This window comes from Taudactylus pleione, unplaced genomic scaffold (genome assembly GCF_031769625.1).
Source record: "Taudactylus pleione unplaced genomic scaffold, aTauple2 ptg000460l, whole genome shotgun sequence".
Lineage (NCBI taxonomy): Eukaryota > Metazoa > Chordata > Amphibia > Anura > Myobatrachidae > Taudactylus > Taudactylus pleione.
The window spans coordinates 238984-257166 of NW_028284862.1; the positions used below are offsets into that span (position 1 = coordinate 238984).

Consider the following 18183-nt stretch of genomic DNA (forward strand, 5'->3'; position numbering starts at 1 on the left):
TGCTCTAATGCTCTGATTGGCTGCATGTTGTTCTAGTCCTGTGATTGCTCTAATGCTCTGATTGGCTGCATGTTGTTCTAGTCCTCTGAATGCTCTAATGCTCTGATTGGCTGCAGGTTGTTCTAGTCCTGTGATTGCTCTAATGCTGTGATTGGATGCATGTTCTAGTCCTGTGAGTGCTCTAATGCTCTGATTGGCTGCTGGTTGTTCTAGTCCTGTGACTGCTCTAATGCTCTGATTGGCTGCAGGTTGATCTAGTCCTGTGATTGCTCTAATTCTCTGATTGGCTGCAGGTTGTTCTAGTCCTGTGATTGCTCTAATGCTCCGATTGGCTGCAGGTTGTTCTAGTCCTGTGACTGCTCTAATGCTCTGATTGGCTGCAGGCTGGGCTAGTCCTGTGAGTGCTCTAATGCTCTGATTGGCTGCAGGTTGTTCTAGTCCTGTGATTGCTCTAATGCTCTGATTGGCTGCAGGCTGGGCTAGTGCTGTGACTTCTCTAATGCTCTGATTGGCTGCATGTTGTTCTAGTCCTGTGAGTGCTCTAATGCTCTGATTGGCTGCAGGTTGTTCTAGTCCTGTGAGTGCTCTAATGCTCTGATTGGGTGCAGGTAGTTCTAATCCTGTGATTGCTCTAATGCTATGATTGGCTGCATGTTGTTCTAGTCCTGTGACTGCTCTAATGCTCTGATTGGCTGCAGGTTGTTCTAGTCCTGTGATTGCTCTAATGCTCTGACTGGCTGCAGGTTGTTCTAGTCCTGTGATTGCTCTAATGCTCTGACTGGCTGCAGGTTGTTCTAGTCCTGTGAGTGCTCTAATGCTCTGATTGGCTGCAGGTTGATCTATTCCTGTGATTGCTCTAATGCTCTGATTGGCTGCAGGCTGTTCTAGTCTTGTGATTGCTCTAATGCTCTGATAGGCTGCAGGTTGTTCTAGTCCTGTGATTACTCTAATGCTCTGATTGGCTGCATGTTCTAGTCCTGTGACTGCTCTAATGCTCTGATTGGCTGCAGTTTGTTCTAGTCCTGTGACTGCTCTAATGCTCTGATTGGCTGCAGGTTGTTCTAGTCCTGTGATTGCTCTAATGCTCGGATTGGCTGCAGGTTGTTCTAGTCCTGTGACTGCTCTAATGCTCTGATTGGCTGCAGGTTGTTCTAGTCCTGTGACCGCTCCAATGCTCTGATTGGCTACAGGTTGTTCTAGTCCTATGATTGCTCTAATGCTATGATTGGCTGCAGGTTGTTCTACTCCTGTGATTGCTCTAATGCTCTGATTGGCTGCAGGTTGTTCTAGTCCTGTGACTGCTCTAATGCTCTGATTGGCTGCAGGTTGTTCTAGTCCTGTGATTGCTCTAGTGCTCTGATTGGCTGCAGATTGTTCTAGTCCTGTGATTGCTCTAAGTGGCTGTAGGTTGTTCTAGTCCTGTGAGTGCTCTAATTCTCTGATTGGCTGCAGGTTGTTCTAGTCCTGTGACTGCTCTAATGCTCTGATTGGCTGCAGGATGTTCTAGTCCCATGACTGCTCTAATGCTCTGATTGGCTGCAGGTTGTTCTAGTCCTGTGAGTAATCTAATTCTCTGATTGGCTGCAGGTTGTTCTAGTCTTGTGACTGCTCTAATGCTCTGATTGGCTGCTGTCTGTGCTAGTCCTGTGACTGCTCTAATGCTCTGATTGGCTGCATGTTGTTCTAGTCCTGTGATTGCTCTAATGCTCTGATTGGCTGGAGGTTGCTCTAGTCCCATGACTGCTCTAATGCTCTGATTGGCTGCAGGTTGTTCTAGTCCTGTGAGTAATCTAATTCTCTGATTGGCTGCAGGTTGTCCTAGTCCTGTGACTGCTCTAAAACTCTGATTGGCTGCAGTCTGGGCTAGTCCTGTGACTGCTCTAATGCTCTGATTGGCTGCAGGTTGTTCTAGTCCTGTGACTGCTCTAATGCTCTGATTGGCTGCAGGTTGTTCTAGTCTTGTGACTGCTCTAATGCTCTGATTGGCTGTAGGTTGTTCTAGTCTTGTGATTGCTCTAATGCTCTGATTGGCTGCATGTTGCTCTAGTCCTGAGTGATCTAATGCTCTGGCTGCATGTTGCTCTTGTTCTGTGAGTGCTCTGTTGCTCTGATTGGCTGCAGGTTGCTCTAGTCCAGTGAGTCCTGAAAATGTTCTGATTTTGAGTGGTCTAGTGCTCTGATTAGCACACACAGCAGCGTGACTCAGTGTCTCTACCTCTGCAGGGAGAATCTCGGCACACACAGGAGCATGACTCGGTGTCTCTGTACCTCTGTAGGGAGAGCCTCGCACACACAGGAGCGTGACTCGGTGTCTCTGTACCTCTGCAGGGAGAGCCTCGGCACACACAGGAGCGTGACTCGGTGTCTCTGTACCTCCGCAGGGAGAATCTCGGCACACAAAGCAGCGTGACTCAGTGTCTCTACCTCTGCAGGGAGAATCTCGGCACACACAGGAGCGTGACTCGGTGACTCTGTACCTCTGTAGGGAGAGCCTCGCACACACAGCAGCGTGACTCAGTGTCTCTGTACCTCTGCAGGGAGAATCTCGGCACACACAGCAGCGTGACTCGGTGTCTCTGTACCTCCGCAGGGAGAATCTCGGCACACACAGCAGCGTGACTCAGTGTCTCTGTACCTCTGCAGGGAGAAGCTCGGCACACACAGCAGCGTGACTCGGTGTCTCTGTACCTCTGCAGGGAGAGTCTCGGCACACACAGCAGCATGACTCAGTGTCTCTGTACCTCTGCAGGGAGAGTCTCGGCACACACAGCAGCGTGACTCAGTGTCTCTGTACCTCTGCAGGGAGAATCTCTGCACACACAGCAGCGTGACTCAGTGTCTCTGTACTTCTGCAGCGTGAATCTCGGCACACACAGCAGCGTGACTCAGTGTCTCTGTACCTCCGCAGGGAGAATCTCGGCACACACAGCAGCGTGACTCAGTGTCTCTGTACCTCTGCAGGGAGAATCTCGGCACACACAGGAGCGTGACTCAGTGTCTCTGTACCTCTGCAGGGAGAGCCTCGGCACACACAGTAGCATGACTCAGTGTCTCTGTACCTCTGCAGGGAGAATCTCGGCACACACAGCAGCGTGACTCAGTGTATCTGTACCTCTGCAGGGAGAATCTCGGCACACACAGCAATGTGACTGCGTCTCTGTACCTCTGCAGGGAGAGCCTCGCACACACAGGAGCGTGACTCAGTGTCTCTGTACCTCCGCAGGGAGAATCTCGGCACACACAGCAGCGTGACTCAGTGTCTCTGTACCTCTGCAGGGAGAATCTCGGCACACACAGAAGTGTGACTCGGTGTCTCTGTACCTCCGCGGGGAGAATCTCGGCACACACAGCAGCGTGACTCAGTGTCTCTGTACCTCTGCATGGAGAATCTCGGCACACAGCAGCGTGACTCAGTGTCTCTGTACCTCCACAGGGAGAATCTCGGCACACACAGCAGTGTGACTCAGTGTCTCTGTACCTCTGCAGGGAGATTCTCGGCACACACAGCAGCGTGACTCAGTGTCTCTACCTCTGCAGGGAGAATCTCGGCACACACAGGAGCGTGACTCGGTGTCTCTGTACCTCTGTAGGGAGAGCCTCGCACACATAGGAGCGTGACTCGGTGTCTCTGTACCTCTGCAGGGAGAGCCTCGGCACACACTGCAGCGTGACTCGGTGTCTCTGTACCTCTGCAGGGAGAATCTCGGCACACACAGCAGCGTGACTCAGTGTCTCTACCTCTGCAGGGAGAATCTCGGCACACACAGGAGCGTGACTCGGTGTCTCTGTACCTCTGTAGGGAGAGCCTCGCACACACAGGAGCGTGACTCGGTGTCTCTGTACCTCTGCAGGGAGAGCCTCGGCACACACAGCAGCGTGACTCGGTGTCTCTGTACCTCCGCAGGGAGAATCTCGGCACACACAGATGTGTGACTCGGTGTCTCTGTACCTCCGCAGGGAGAATCTCGGCAGACACAGCAGCGTGACTCGGTGTCTCTGTACCTCCGCAGGGAGAATCTCGGCACACACAGCAGCGTGACTCAGTGTATCTGTACCTCCGCAGGGAGAATCTCAGCACACACAGCAGCATGACTCAGTGTATCTGTACCTCCGCAGGGAGAATCTCAGCACACACAGCAGCGTGACTCAGTGTCTCTATACCTCCGCAGGGAGAATCTCGGCACACACAGCAGCGTGACTCAGTGTCTCTGTACCTCTGCAGGGAGAATCTCGGCACACACAGCAATGTGACTGTGTCTCTGTACCTCTGCAGGGAGAGCCTCGCACACACAGGAGCGTGACTCGGTGTCTCTGTGCCTCTGCAGGGAGAGCCTCGGCACACACAGGAGCGTGACTCAGTGTCTCTGTACCTCTGCAGGGAGAATCTCGGCACACACAGCAGCATGACTCCGTGTCTCTGTACCTCCGCAGGGAGAATCTCGGCACACACAGCAGCGTGACTCAGTGTCTCTGTACCTCTGCAGGGAGAGTCTCGGCACACACAGCAGTGTGACTCAGTGTCTCTGTACCTCTGCAGCGTGAATCTCGACACACACTGCAGCGTGACTCAGTGTCTCTGTACCTCTGCAGGGAGAATCTCGACACACACAGCAGCATGACTCCGTGTCTCTGTACCTCCGCAGGGAGAATCTCGGCACACACAGCAGTGTGACTCAGTGTCTCTGTACCTCCGCAGGGAGAATCTTGGCACACACAGCAGCGTGACTCAGTGTCTCTGTACCTCTGCAGGGAGAATCTCGGCACACACAGCAGCGTGACTCAGTGTCTCTGTACCTCCGCAGGGAGAATCTCGGCACACACAGCAGCGTGACTCAGTGTCTCTGTACCTCTGCAGGGAGAATCTCGGCACACACTTCAGCATGACTCGGTGTCTCTGTACCTCCGCAGTGAGAATCTCGGCACACACAGAAGTGTGACTCGGTGTCTCTGTACCTCCGCAGGGAGAATCTCGGCAGACACAGCAGCGTGACTCGGTGTCTCTGTACCTCCGCAGGGAGAATCTCGGCACACACAGCAGCGTGACTCAGTGTATCTGTACCTCCGCAGGGAGAATCTCAGCACACACAGCAGCGTGACTCAGTGTATCTGTACCTCCGCAGGGAGAATCTCAGCACACACAGCAGCGTGACTCAGTGTCTCTATACCTCCGCAGGGAGAATCTCGGCACACACAGCAGCGTTACTCAGTGTATCTGTACCTCCGCAGGGAGAATCTCGGCACACACAGCAGCGTGACTCAGTGTCTCTGTACCTCTGCAGGGAGAATCTCGGCACACACAGCACCGTGACTCAGTGTCTCTGTACCTGTGCAGGGAGAATCTCGGCACACACAGCAGCGTGACTCAGTGTCTCTGTACCTCTGCAGGGAGAATCTTGGCACACACAGCAATGTGACTGTGTCTCTGTACCTCTGCAGGGAGAGCCTCGCACACACAGGAGCGTGACTCGGTGTCTCTGTGCCTCTGCAGGGAGAGCCTCGGCACACACAGGAGCGTGACTCAGTGTCTCTGTACCTCTGCAGGGAGAATCTCGGCACACACAGCAGCATGACTCCGTGTCTCTGTACCTCCGCAGGGAGAATCTCGGCACACACAGCAGCGTGACTCAGTGTCTCTGTACCTCGGCAGCGTGAATCTCGGCACACACTGCAGCGTGACTCAGTGTCTCTGTACCTCTGCAGGGAGAATCTCGACACACACAGCAGCATGACTCCGTGTCTCTGTACCTCCGCAGGGAGAATCTCGGCACACACAGCAGCGTGACTCAGTGTCTCTGTACCTCTGCAGGGAGAATCTCGGCACACACAGCAGCGTGACTCAGTGTCTCTGTACCTCCGCAGGGAGAATCTCGGCACACACAGCAGCGTGACTCAGTGTCTCTGTACCTCTGCAGGGAGAATCTCGGCACACACTTCAGCATGACTCGGTGTCTCTGTACCTCCGCAGGGAGAATCTCGGCACACACAGCAGCGTGACTCGGTGTCTCTGTACCTCTGCAGGGAGAATCTCGGCACACACAGCAGCGTGACTCAGTGTCTCTGTACCTCTGCAGGGAGAATCTCTGCACACACAGCAGCATGACTCAGTGTCTCTGTACCTCCGCAGGGAGAATCTCGGCACACACAGCAGCGTGACTCAGTGTATCTGTACCTCTGCAGGGAGAATCTCGGCACACACAGCAATGTGACTGCGTCTCTGTACCTCTGCAGGGAGAGCCTCGCACACACAGGAGCTTGACTCGGTGTGTCTGTACCTCTGCAGGGAGAGCCTCGGCACACACAGGAGCGTGACTCAGTGTCTCTGTACCTCTACAGGGTGAATCTCGGCACACACAGCAGCATGACTCCGTGTCTCTGTACCTCCGCAGGGAGAATCTCGGCACACACAGCAGCGTGACTCAATGTCTCTGGACCTCTGCAGGGAGAATCTCAGCACACACAGCAGCGTGACTCAGTGTCTCTGTACCTCTGCAGGGAGAGTCTCGGCACACACAGCAGTGTGACTCTGTCTCTGTACCTCTGCAGCGTGAATCTCGGCACACACAGCAGCGTGACTCAGTGTCTCTGTACCTCCGCAGGGAGAATCTCGGCACACACAGCAGCGTGACTCAGTGTCTCTGTACCTCTGCAGGGAGAATCTCGGCACACACAGCAGTGTGACTCGGTGTCTCTGTACCTCCGCGGGGAGAATCTCGGCACACACAGCAGCGTGACTCAGTGTCTCTGTACCTCTGCATGGAGAATATCGGCACACAGCAGCGTGACTCAGTGTCTCTGTACCTCCACAGGGAGAATCTCGGCACACACAGCAGTGTGACTCAGTGTCTCTGTACCTCTGCAGGGAGATTCTCGGCACACACAGCAGCATGACTCAGTGTCTCTACCTCTGCAGGGAGAATCTCGGCACACACAGGAGCGTGACTCGGTGTCTCTGTACCTCTGTAGGGAGAGCCTCGCACACATAGGAGCGTGACTCGGTGTCTCTGTACCTCTACAGGGAGAGCCTCGGCACACACTGCAGTGTGACTCGGTGTCTCTGTACCTCTGCAGGGAGAATCTCGGCACACACAGCAGCGTGACTCAGTGTATCTGTACCTCCGCAGGGAGAATCTCAGCACACACAGCAGCGTGACTCAGTGTCTCTATACCTCCGCAGGGAGAATCTCGGCACACACAGCAGCGTTACTCAGTGTATCTGTACCTCCGCAGGGAGAATCTCGGCACACACAGCAGCGTGACTCAGTGTCTCTGTACCTCCGCAGGGAGAATCTCGGCACACACAGCAGCGTGACTCAGTGTATCTGTACCTCCGCAGGGAGAATCTCGGCACACACAGCACCGTGACTCAGTGTCTCTGTACCTGTGCAGGGAGAATCTCGGCACACACAGCAGCGTGACTCAGTGTCTCTGTACCTCTGCAGGGAGAATCTCGGCACACACAGCAATGTGACTGTGTCTCTGTACCTCTGCAGGGAGAGCCTCGCACACACAGGAGCGTGACTCGGTGTCTCTGTGCCTCTGCAGGGAGAGCCTCGGCACACACAGGAGCGTGACTCAGTGTCTCTGTACCTCTGCAGGGAGAATCTCGGCACACACAGCAGCATGACTCCGTGTCTCTGTACCTCCGCAGGGAGAATCTCGGCACACACAGCAGCGTGACTCAGTGTCTCTGTACCTCTGCAGGGAGAGTCTCGGCACACACAGCAGTGTGACTCAGTGTCTCTGTACCTCTGCAGCGTGAATCTCGGCACACACTGCAGCGTGACTCAGTGTCTCTGTACCTCTGCAGGGAGAATCTCGACACAGACAGCAGCATGACTCCGTGTCTCTGTACCTCCGCAGGGAGAATCTCGGCACACACAGCAGTGTGACTCAGTGTCTCTGTACCTCCGCAGGGAGAATCTTGGCACACACAGCAGCGTGACTCAGTGTCTCTGTACCTCTGCAGGGAGAATCTCGGCACACACAGCAGCGTGACTCAGTGTCTCTGTACCTCCGCAGGGAGAATCTCGGCACACACAGCAGCGTGACTCAGTGTCTCTGTACCTCTGCAGGGAGAATCTCGGCACACACTTCAGCATGACTCGGTGTCTCTGTAACTCCGCAGGGAGAATCTCGGCACACACAGCAGCGTGACTCGGTGTCTCTGTACCTCTGCAGGGAGAATCTCGGCACACACAGCAGCGTGACTCAGTGTCTCTGTACCTCTGCAGGGAGAATCTCTGCACACACAGCAGCATGACTCAGTGTCTCTGTACCTCCGCAGGGAGAATCTCGGCACACACAGCAGCGTGACTCAGTGTCTCTGTACCTCCGCAGGGAGAATCTCGGCACACACAGCAGCGTGACTCAGTGTCTCTCTACCTCCGCAGGGTGAATCTCGGCACACACAGCAGCGTGACTCGGTGTCTCTGTACCTCTGCATGGAGAATCTCGGCACACACAGCAGCATGACTCAGTGTCTCTGTACCTCCGCAGGGAGAATCTCGGCACACACAGCAGCGTGACTCAGTGTCTCTGTACCTCTGCAGGGAGAATCTCGGCACACACAGCAGCGTGACTCAGTGTCTCTGTACCTCTGCAGGGAGAATCTCGGCACACACAGCAGCGTGAATATTATGCTTCCACAGGACGTCGCCCGGCTCTTCCAGTCTGAAGGGGTTTTCCCTCGTAGGATGACGATCGAGGCTTGGGAAATACATCGGGACTTGCGCAACCTCAAGTGCGGCGTGTTCCTGCTGTAAGTAATTTCCTCTTTCTCTGTATATAACACATTTCCCAAATGTCACTTATAAAGACTCATTCAGTGCTGAGGAACAGGTAGGTCTCACCGATGGAGGTGGCAGATAATAGTGCTATAATTATAGGCTGGTGATGTCATCAATTTTCTGTACATACTGGTATATATAGCTACTTTATGGTCTCCCCCATTCCTTCTGTAACGCCACTTATCCTTCTAGTAGGTACAGACAGAATGGAAACTGCCCTCAGGAGCACCTGGTGGGAAAAAGTCGCCCTTATTTATGATTTGGTGTTAATGCATAAGTCATCACACCCTGTCTAATAATAAGCTACAATATGACATTAAGGGGCCTATGTATCAAAGCGGGAGAGAGATAAAGTACTAACCAATCAGCTTCCAATTTACATTTTTCAGGTTGTGTTTTAAAAATGATAGTTAGGAGCTGATTGCCGATTTATTTGTTACATTTTTATCTCTTTCCCAGCTTTGATACATAGGCCCCCTAAAACTTTGCACTGCACACATGTTCTGGATAATGATACAACATTTCCCGACACAGCAATGGGGAGCCCTGGCGATCTGACCGAGTTATACTGAACAAAGAGGTTCTAAGCCTGACTGGCGTGAAGAAGTTTCTTCCCTTCCTGGATGAGGTGGCCGGAGACTTTGTGTCCCTCATGCGGAGACATATGAACAAAAACGCGAGAAAAGCGCTGACTGTGGACCTGTATGCAGACCTCTTCCGATTCACACTTGAATGTCAGTAACGTTGTATCAGTAATGTTTGTGTCATCCTGTGGCCATGGATAGAGGTGCAGGCTGTCTGCATGATATATGGGTTCTGCAGGTCCTGTGCATGATATGTGGGTTCTGCAGGCTGTGTGCATGATATGTGGGTTCTGCAGGCTGTCTGCATGATATATGGGTTCTGCAGGTCCTGTGCATGATATATGGGTTCTGCAAGCTGTGTGCATGATATATGGGTTCTGCAGGTCCTGTGCATGATATATGGGTTCTGCAAGCTGTCTGCATGATATGTGGGTTCTGCAGGTCCTGTGCATGATATGTGGGTTCTGCAGGTCCTGTGCATGATATGTGGGTTCTGCAGGCTGTCTGCATGATATATGGGTTCTGCAGGTCCTGTGCATGATATATGGGTTCTGTAAGTCCTGTGCATGATATTGGGGTTCTGCAGGTCCTGTACATGATATAGGGGTTCTGCAGGTCCTGTGCATGATATAGGGGTTCTACAGGTCCTGTGCATGATATGTGGGTTCTGTAAGTCCTGTGCATGATATGTGGGTTCTGTAAGTCCTGTGCATGATATGTGGGTTCTGCAGGTCCTGTGCAGGGATATATTGGTGCAGGCTGTCTGCATGATATGTGGGTTCCGCAGGTCCTGTACATGATATGTGGGTTCTGCAGGTCCTGTGCATGATATGTGGGTTCTGCAGGCTGTCTGCATGATATATGGGTTCTGCAGGTCCTGTGCATGATATATGGGTTCTGCAAGCTGTGTGCATGATATATGGGTTCTGCAGGTCCTGTGCATGATATATGGGTTCTGCAGGCTGTGTGCATGATATGTGGGTTCTGCAGGTCCTGTGCATGATATATGGGTTTTGCAGGTTATGTGCATGATATATGGGTTCTGCAGGCTGTGTGCATGATATGTGGGTTCTGCAGGTCCTGTGCATGATATGTGGGTTCTGCAGGTCCTGTGCATGATATATGGGTTCTGCAGGCTGTGTGCATGATATGTGGGTTCTGTGAGTCCTGTACCTGATATTGGGGTTCTGCAGGCCCTGTACATGATATAGGGGTTCTGCAGGTCCTGTGCATGATATATGGGTTCTGTAAGTCCTGTGCATGATATTGGGGTTCTGCAGGTCCTGTACATGATATAGGGGTTCTGCAGGTCCTGTGCATGATATAGGGGTTCTACAGGTCCTGTGCATGATATTTGGGTTCTGTAAGTCCTGTGCATGATATGTGGGTTCTGCAGGTCCAGTGCATGATATGTGGGTTCTGCAGGTCCTGTGCATGATATGTGGGTTCTGCAGGTCCTGTGCATGATATGTGGGTTCTGCAGGTCCTGTGCAGGGATATATTGGTGCAGGTTGTGTGCATGATATATGGGTTCTGCAGGTCCTGTACATGATACTGTATGTGAGTTCTGCAGGTGCAGTGCATGAAATACTTGCCAACTCTCCCTCCTTAGGGTAGAGGGTGCGGAGGGTGCGCTCGCCCTATGGGTGTAATGCTGGAGTAATAGTATGTCCTGGTCTTTTGTGTTCGATGTTGTGTGTGGACTGTGGAGTGATGGGTTGTAGGGAGGGAAGGGGGTCTAATGGACTGGAGGTGGTGGGTGAGGAAATGAAGACAGAGGCAGAAATGGGGGCCAAAAGGTTTATTGGAAAAAAACACAGTACTAATCCTGTTCGGTCCCAGGCACCCAGGTGGGGTGAGCAATCCACTTGGGGGTGTGTGGGTGGAGACTGGGGAGGTGAGTGGACCCTTTTAGGGGGCTCCTTTCCGTGCAGTTCAATAGACCGGCACGTTACCCCTGCTGGACCTTTGGTCAACAGTCTTAGGATGTCTTGGGGGGAGGGGAGTGGTGGGTTGGCAGCGGGTCTGGCGGTTGTGGATGTACACCCTGGCGGCATCCCGCGCAGGGGTATAAGTCTCTGAGTCACTTACCTACCGGTAGGATTTGTTGGTGAAAATGGCTTGGGCTGCTGGTAGCTGGTGTTAGTTTCCTTTTGCAGATGAGGTGTTGGATGGCTGCTGCGGTGTCAGCGGTTGGAGGAAGCACTGTGTGTGGTAGTGGCTTGCTGGTGCACTGTGGGGCTTGGTGCACCGCATTGCTGGCGTTCTGTTTCCGCTGCCTGGTGGGTGCCTGTTGGTGTGGATCGCTTAGGGATTGCCGCTGGACGAACAGCTATGAGTGGAGCTGGTGTTGGTTGCTCCCAGGGGGCGGTGCGTGGTGGCCTGGGTCAAGCAGGCGGAGTGGTGATCAAGAGGGGTGCGCAGGGCTTTGCTAGGTGTGATGCCCAGCGCGGCCCTGCGGGTGGTGGGTAGAGAGGGTTCTGGAAGCAGCAAGGCTCGACTGAGTTCTCCGCGGGAATGAAGAGCTCTGGTGTAAGCTGGCTGTGGTGTCAGAATGTAGGAGACCCCCTACACCCGCAGGGCCGCACTGGGCTTCACACCTAGCAAAGCCCTGCGCACCCCTCTTGATCACCACTCCACCTGCTTGACCCAGGCGACCACGCACCGCCCCCTGGGAGTAACCAACACCAGCTCCACTCACAGCTGTTCATCCAGCGGCAATCCCTAAGCGATCCACACCAACAGGCACCCACCAGGCAGCGGGAACAGAACGCCAGCAACGCGGTGCACCAAGCCCCACAGTGCACCAGCAAGCCACTACCACACACAGACCTTCCTCCAACCGCTGACACCGCAGCAGCCATCCAACACCGGATCTGCAAAAGGAAACTCTAACACCAGCTACCAGCAGCCAAAGCCATTTTCACCAACAAATCCTACCGGTAGGTAAGTGACTCCGAGACTTATACCCCTGCGCGGGATGCCGCCAGGGTGTACATCCACAACCGCGAGACCCGCAACCAACCCACCACTCCCCTCCCCCCGAGACATCCTAAGACTGTTGACCAAAGGTCCAGCAGGGGTAACGTGCCGGTCTATTGAACTGCACGGAAAGGAGCCCCGTAAAAGGGTCCACTCACCTCCCCAGTCTCCACCCACACACACCCCCAAGTGGATCGCTCACCCCACCTGGGTGCCTGGGACCGAACAGGATTAGTTTTTTTTTTTTTTTCCAATAAACCTTTTGGCCCCCATTTCTGCCTCTGTCTTCATTTCCTCACCCACCACCTCCAGTCCATTAGACCCCCTTCCCTCACTACACCCCATCACTCCACACACAACATCGAACACAAAAGACCAGGACATACTATTACTCCAGCATTACACCCATAGGGCGAGCGCACCCTCCGCACCCTCTACCCCATTCTATCGTTACACAGGACCCGGTACTCCTGCTTTTAGGAAGGTGCAGCACCCCGACACAAACAATACATCTCACATCCCATCTGCCCATACAGCAGAGCGCAGTTCTAACCCATCATTTGCAACGCTCCCTCATTGTCAGGGAGGCTCCCTGACATAGCAGCAATCTCCCTGTCTCCCTGAAGAGTCTAATAATCTCCCTGATTGTACCTTACCCCCATTATGACACTGTTATATAAAAAGAAAACAGAGATATATACCTACAAATGGGATCATTAGTATCATTTCCTTGCATTGGGTATAAGGCACAATGATCCCTATGGCTACATGTATTAGTATCATTTCCCTGCATTGGGTATAAGGCACAATGATCCCTATGGCTACATGTATTAGTATTATTTCCCTGCATTGGGTATAAGGCACAATGATCCCTATGGCTACATGCATTAGTATAATTTCCCTGCATTGGGTATAAGGCACAATGATCCCTATGGCTACACGTATTAGCATCATGTCCCTGCATTGGGTATAAGGCACAATGATCCCTATGGCTACATGTATTAGTATCATGTCCCTGCATTGTGTATAAGGCACAATGATCCCTATGGCTACATGTATTAGTATAATGTCCATGCATTGGGTATAAGGCACAATGATCCCTATGGCTACATGTATTAGTATCATGTCCCTGCATTGGGTGTAAGGCACAATGATCCCTATGGCTACATGTATTAGTATAATGCCCTGTATTAGGTATAAGTCACATTGATCCCTATGGTTATATGCATTAGTATAATTTCCCTGCATTGGGTATAAGGCACAATGATCCCTATGGCTACATGTATTAGTATAATGCCCTGTATTAGGTATAAGTCACAATGATCCCTATGGTTACATGCATTAGTATAATATCCCTGCATTGGGTATAAGGCACAATGATCTCTATGGCTACATGCATTAGTATAATATCCCTGCATTGGGTATAAGGCACAATGATCCCTATGGCTACATGTATTAGTATTTCCCTGCATTGGGTATAAGGCACAATGATCCCTATGGTTGCATGTATTAGTATAATTTCCCTGCATTGGGTATAAGGCACAATGATCCCTATGGTTACATGCATTAGTATAATTTCCTTGCATTGGGTATAAGGCACAATGATCCCTATGGCTACATGCATTAGTATAATTTCCCTGCATTGGGTATAAGGCACAATGATCCCTATGGCTACATGTATTAGTATAATTCCCTGCATTGGGTATAAGGCACAGTGATCCCTATGGCTACATGTATTACTATAATTCCCCTGCATTGGGTATAAGGCACAATGATCCCTATGGTTGCATGTATTAGTATAATTTCCTTGCATTGGGTATAAGGCACAATGATCCCTATGGTTACATGCATTAGTATAATTGCCCTGCATTGGGTATAAAGCACAATGATCCCTATGGCTACATGTATTAGTATCATTTCCCTGCATTGGGTATAAGGCACAATGATCCCTATGGCTACATGCATTAGTATAATTTCCCTGCATTGGGTATAAGGCACAATGATCCCTATGGTTACATGTATTTTCTATAAAGTATCATTGTGTCTTCTTCAACAAATAGATCTTACTGACTGCTTTGGGGCTCATATACATGTGGATGTAAGTCAGTATTATGACACACCCCTCAGATGTAGCAGTACACGCCCACTTTACCGCCACGGTAATAGGTGTTAAGGTGCCCACACACATAGCGACATTTTAAACGATTTGGCCGATTCCGACGAATCGTGACGACGAATCGGGTAAAAAAAAAGTACAAATCGTGAGTTTATACTCACGAGCATGATGCCGATGCGCATCCCCGCTCGTCGTACATCGCATCTTCTGATCTGCCGTGCTGTAGGGCAGATTAGCCAATCTGGGATACAATGCATTGGCTGCAAGATAAATCTTTAGTCAGATTGGACATTTTTAACTCCAAATGGTGATCACGACGGCAAGGGAGCTCCCGTGAAAGTTCATGAGGAAATTGGCCATAAAATCGTATCGTGAGGACATCGGTATGTGTGAGGACATCGGTATGTGATCGGTATGTGTGTGGACATCGGTATGTGTGAGGACATCGGTATGTGTGAGGACATCGGTATGTGTGTGGGCTCCTTTACTTTCACACTCTCCCTGACATGCTTTTTCAAAAGTAGGCAAGTATGGTGCATACTTGCCGACAATCAGCTCCAGTCTTCCGGGAGGGAGCTGATTGTTGGCTAATAGCGGGGGGTGGGGCCGGCCATTGGGGGCGGAGCCGTGGGTGGGGCGGCCATTTTGGGTCACAGTGGGGACAGAGTCGCACGATCGCGTCATCGTAACTCCGCCCCCTCTTCACAATGCCGATTTTTGGCATTGTGAAGCAGGGGGCGGGGCCATGATGATGCGATTCTACGCGAATCGCGTCACCGGGCCCCCCGCTGCGGGGATTTCTGTTTTTTTTAGGGGGGAGGTGGGGAGGGTGTGAGACTTCCGGGAGGCTTGCCTGCCTTTCCGGGGGGCCGAAAATCGGGAGGCTCCCGGCCAAATCGGGAGGGTAGGCAAGCCTGGTATGGTGCATGATATGTGGGATGCGTGGTTCCTATGCAGGGACACGTGGGATGCGTGGTCCCTATGCAGGGACACGTGGGATGCGCGGCTCCTATGCAGGGACACGTGGGATGTGCGGTTCCTATGCAGAGACACGTGGGATGCGCGGTTCCTGTGCAGGGACAGGTGGGATGCGCGGTTCTTATGCAGGGACACGTGGGATACGCGGCTCCTATGCAGGGACACGTGGGCTGCGCGGTTCCTATGCAGAGACACGTGGGATGCGCGGTTACTATGCAGGGACACGTGGGATGCGCGGTTCCTATGCAGGGACACGTGGGATGCGCGGCTCCTATTCAGGGACACGTGGGATGCGCGGTTCCTATGCAGAGACACGTGGGATGCGCGGTTCCTATGCAGAGACACGTGGGATGCGCGGTTCCTATGCAGAGACACGTGGGATGCGCGGTTCCTATGCAGAGACACGTGGGATGCGCGGTTCCTATGCAGGGACACGTGGGATGCGCGGTTCCTATGCAGGGACACGTGGGATGTGCGGTTCCTATGCAGGGACACGTGGGATGTGCGGTTCCTATGCAGAGACACGTGGGATGCGCAGTTACTATGCAGAGACACGTGGGATGCGCGGTTACTATGCAGAGACAGGTGGGATGCGCGGTTCCTGTGCAGGGACACGTTTGCACATACCACATTTACTGGTTGCATAAAATCTCTTCAGTTTAGCCAGTAGTTAGTAATTGTGCATTATAATGATCAGCTCTAGGTATTATGTAAATTAATTAATTATGCTTACTTAGGCCTATTTATAATGTAAGGAAAATTGTGACAGCGCTAAAGTCTATGTACAGTGACCGTAACATTAATTACACAACGGCGAGATGTATAATCATAAAACGCCTCACTACCGCCTGTGTTTGTTCTACACAATGAGAGAAGAGACATGGCGTTAGTGTCCGGCAGAGCCATGGTGTTATTATTACGGAACCACTTTCCATAATTTACCAGCAGTGATCCTCAATCTCCACAGCCAGCAGCTACGTCTTGTACGGACAGCGCCTCGGACTGCTCGAGGAACATCCAAACGCTGAGTCTCTGCGCTTCATTGGCGCAGTGGAGACCATGATAAAGACCACACTGCCGCTGCTCTACTTCCCTCACCAGCTGATGCGGCTCTCGGACAGCCGCATATGGAATGATCACATGAAGGCCTGGGACGTTATATTCGAGCAGGGTGAGGATATGGTATGATGCTGACCTTCCCCCTCAGACCACTTCCTCTCCACATTCATCAGAAGAGACGTGTGTCATTCTAACCTGCCACCATGTTCTACACTTTCCTGACTGTGCCTCAACTCGACTAATGGCCCCAATCTACCCTCTCTTCATATCCCCTGCACTCTCCCCCACATAGACCACCTAAACCCCTGCACTGTTCCCAACATAGAACCCCTAATCCCCCGCACACAGGCCCCCTAATTCCCTGCACTCTCCCCAACATAGACCCCCTAAACCCCTGCACTCTTCCCCCACAAAAACCCACTAATCCCCTGCACTCTTCCCCTGCACAGACCCCGTAATCCCCTGCACAGACCCCGTAATCCCCTGCACAGACCCCTAATCCCCTGTATCTGTGCTTTATTCCTCCAGCTGACCGATGTATCCAGAACATTTACCAGGAATTCTGTCTGGGTCAGGAGAGAGGATATTCGGGTATAATGGCTGAGCTGTTATTACAAGCAGAGCTCCCGCTGGACTCTATAAAGGCCAATATCACCGAAATGATGGCCGGGGGAGTGGACACGGTGAGAGGGGATCAGGATTTGGGTCACTTACCCTTTACGTCTAGCCGTCCGCAGCTTTACCCTCTAGGAATCCACCCTTGTCGCCTGTGCCCCTTGTGTCCTTGCCCAAGTGCTTTCTCTGTCCTTCCTGTGGTCCTGGTACCCTGATGCCTTTCTCTTGCCCCCGCCATGTTATTGATTTCAGCCTCTCTCTCTAGAACGAACACTCCCATGTTTTTCTGTCCTTATATTAGAGAATATGAGAAACAGCAATAATACCACATACTGGACCCACACGTGGGCAAGTAACACATCTGCAGTCCTGGGGTATATTTACTAAAGTGAGGGTTTTTAGAATAAAGTTGTTGCCCATAGCAACCAATTAGATTCTAGCTGATATTTATCCTACGCCTACTAGAAGATAATAGCGAGAATCTGATTGGTTACTATGGGCAACATCTCCTCTTCTAAAACTCTCACTTTGGTAAAATTACTCAGAAGGACATTAATTTGGAAATAGAAGATGCTACAGGGGACTGCTGGGAGTAATACTACATTTTGCTGGGAGTAATACTACATGTTGCTGGGAGTAATACTACATTTTGCTGGGAGTAATACTACATGTTGCTTGGAGTAATACTACATTTTGCTGGGAGTAATACTACATGTTGCTGGGAGTAATACTACTTGTTGGTGGGAATAATACTACATGTTGCTGGGAGTAATACTACTTGTTGGTGGGAATAATACTACATGTTCCTGGGAGTAATATTACGTGTTGCTAGGAGTAATACTACATGTTGCTGGGAGTAATACTACGTGTTGCTTAGAGTAATACTGTATGTTGCTGGGAGTAATACTACATATTGCTGGGATTAATACTACATGTTGCTTAGAGAAATACTACTTTTTGCTAGGAGTAATACCATTTGTTGCTAGGAGTAATACTACATGTTGCTGGGAGTAATACTATGCGTTGCTGGGAGTAATATTACTTTTTGCTAAGAGTAATACTA

The 18183-nt window shown here is 51.6% G+C and overlaps 1 protein-coding gene across 1 annotated transcript in view; it reads left to right on the top strand.

The window, feature by feature from the left end:
- Positions 1-18183, top strand: part of LOC148504695 (cytochrome P450 11B, mitochondrial-like) — an 87908-nt gene that overhangs the window by 52401 nt on the left and 17324 nt on the right. The window contains exons 2-5 of the mRNA XM_088448588.1: positions 8603-8758; positions 9321-9520; positions 16414-16617; positions 17034-17188. Coding sequence (XP_088304714.1) covers positions 8603-8758; positions 9321-9520; positions 16414-16617; positions 17034-17188 — 715 coding nt within the window. The remainder of the gene's footprint in view (positions 1-8602; positions 8759-9320; positions 9521-16413; positions 16618-17033; positions 17189-18183) is intronic.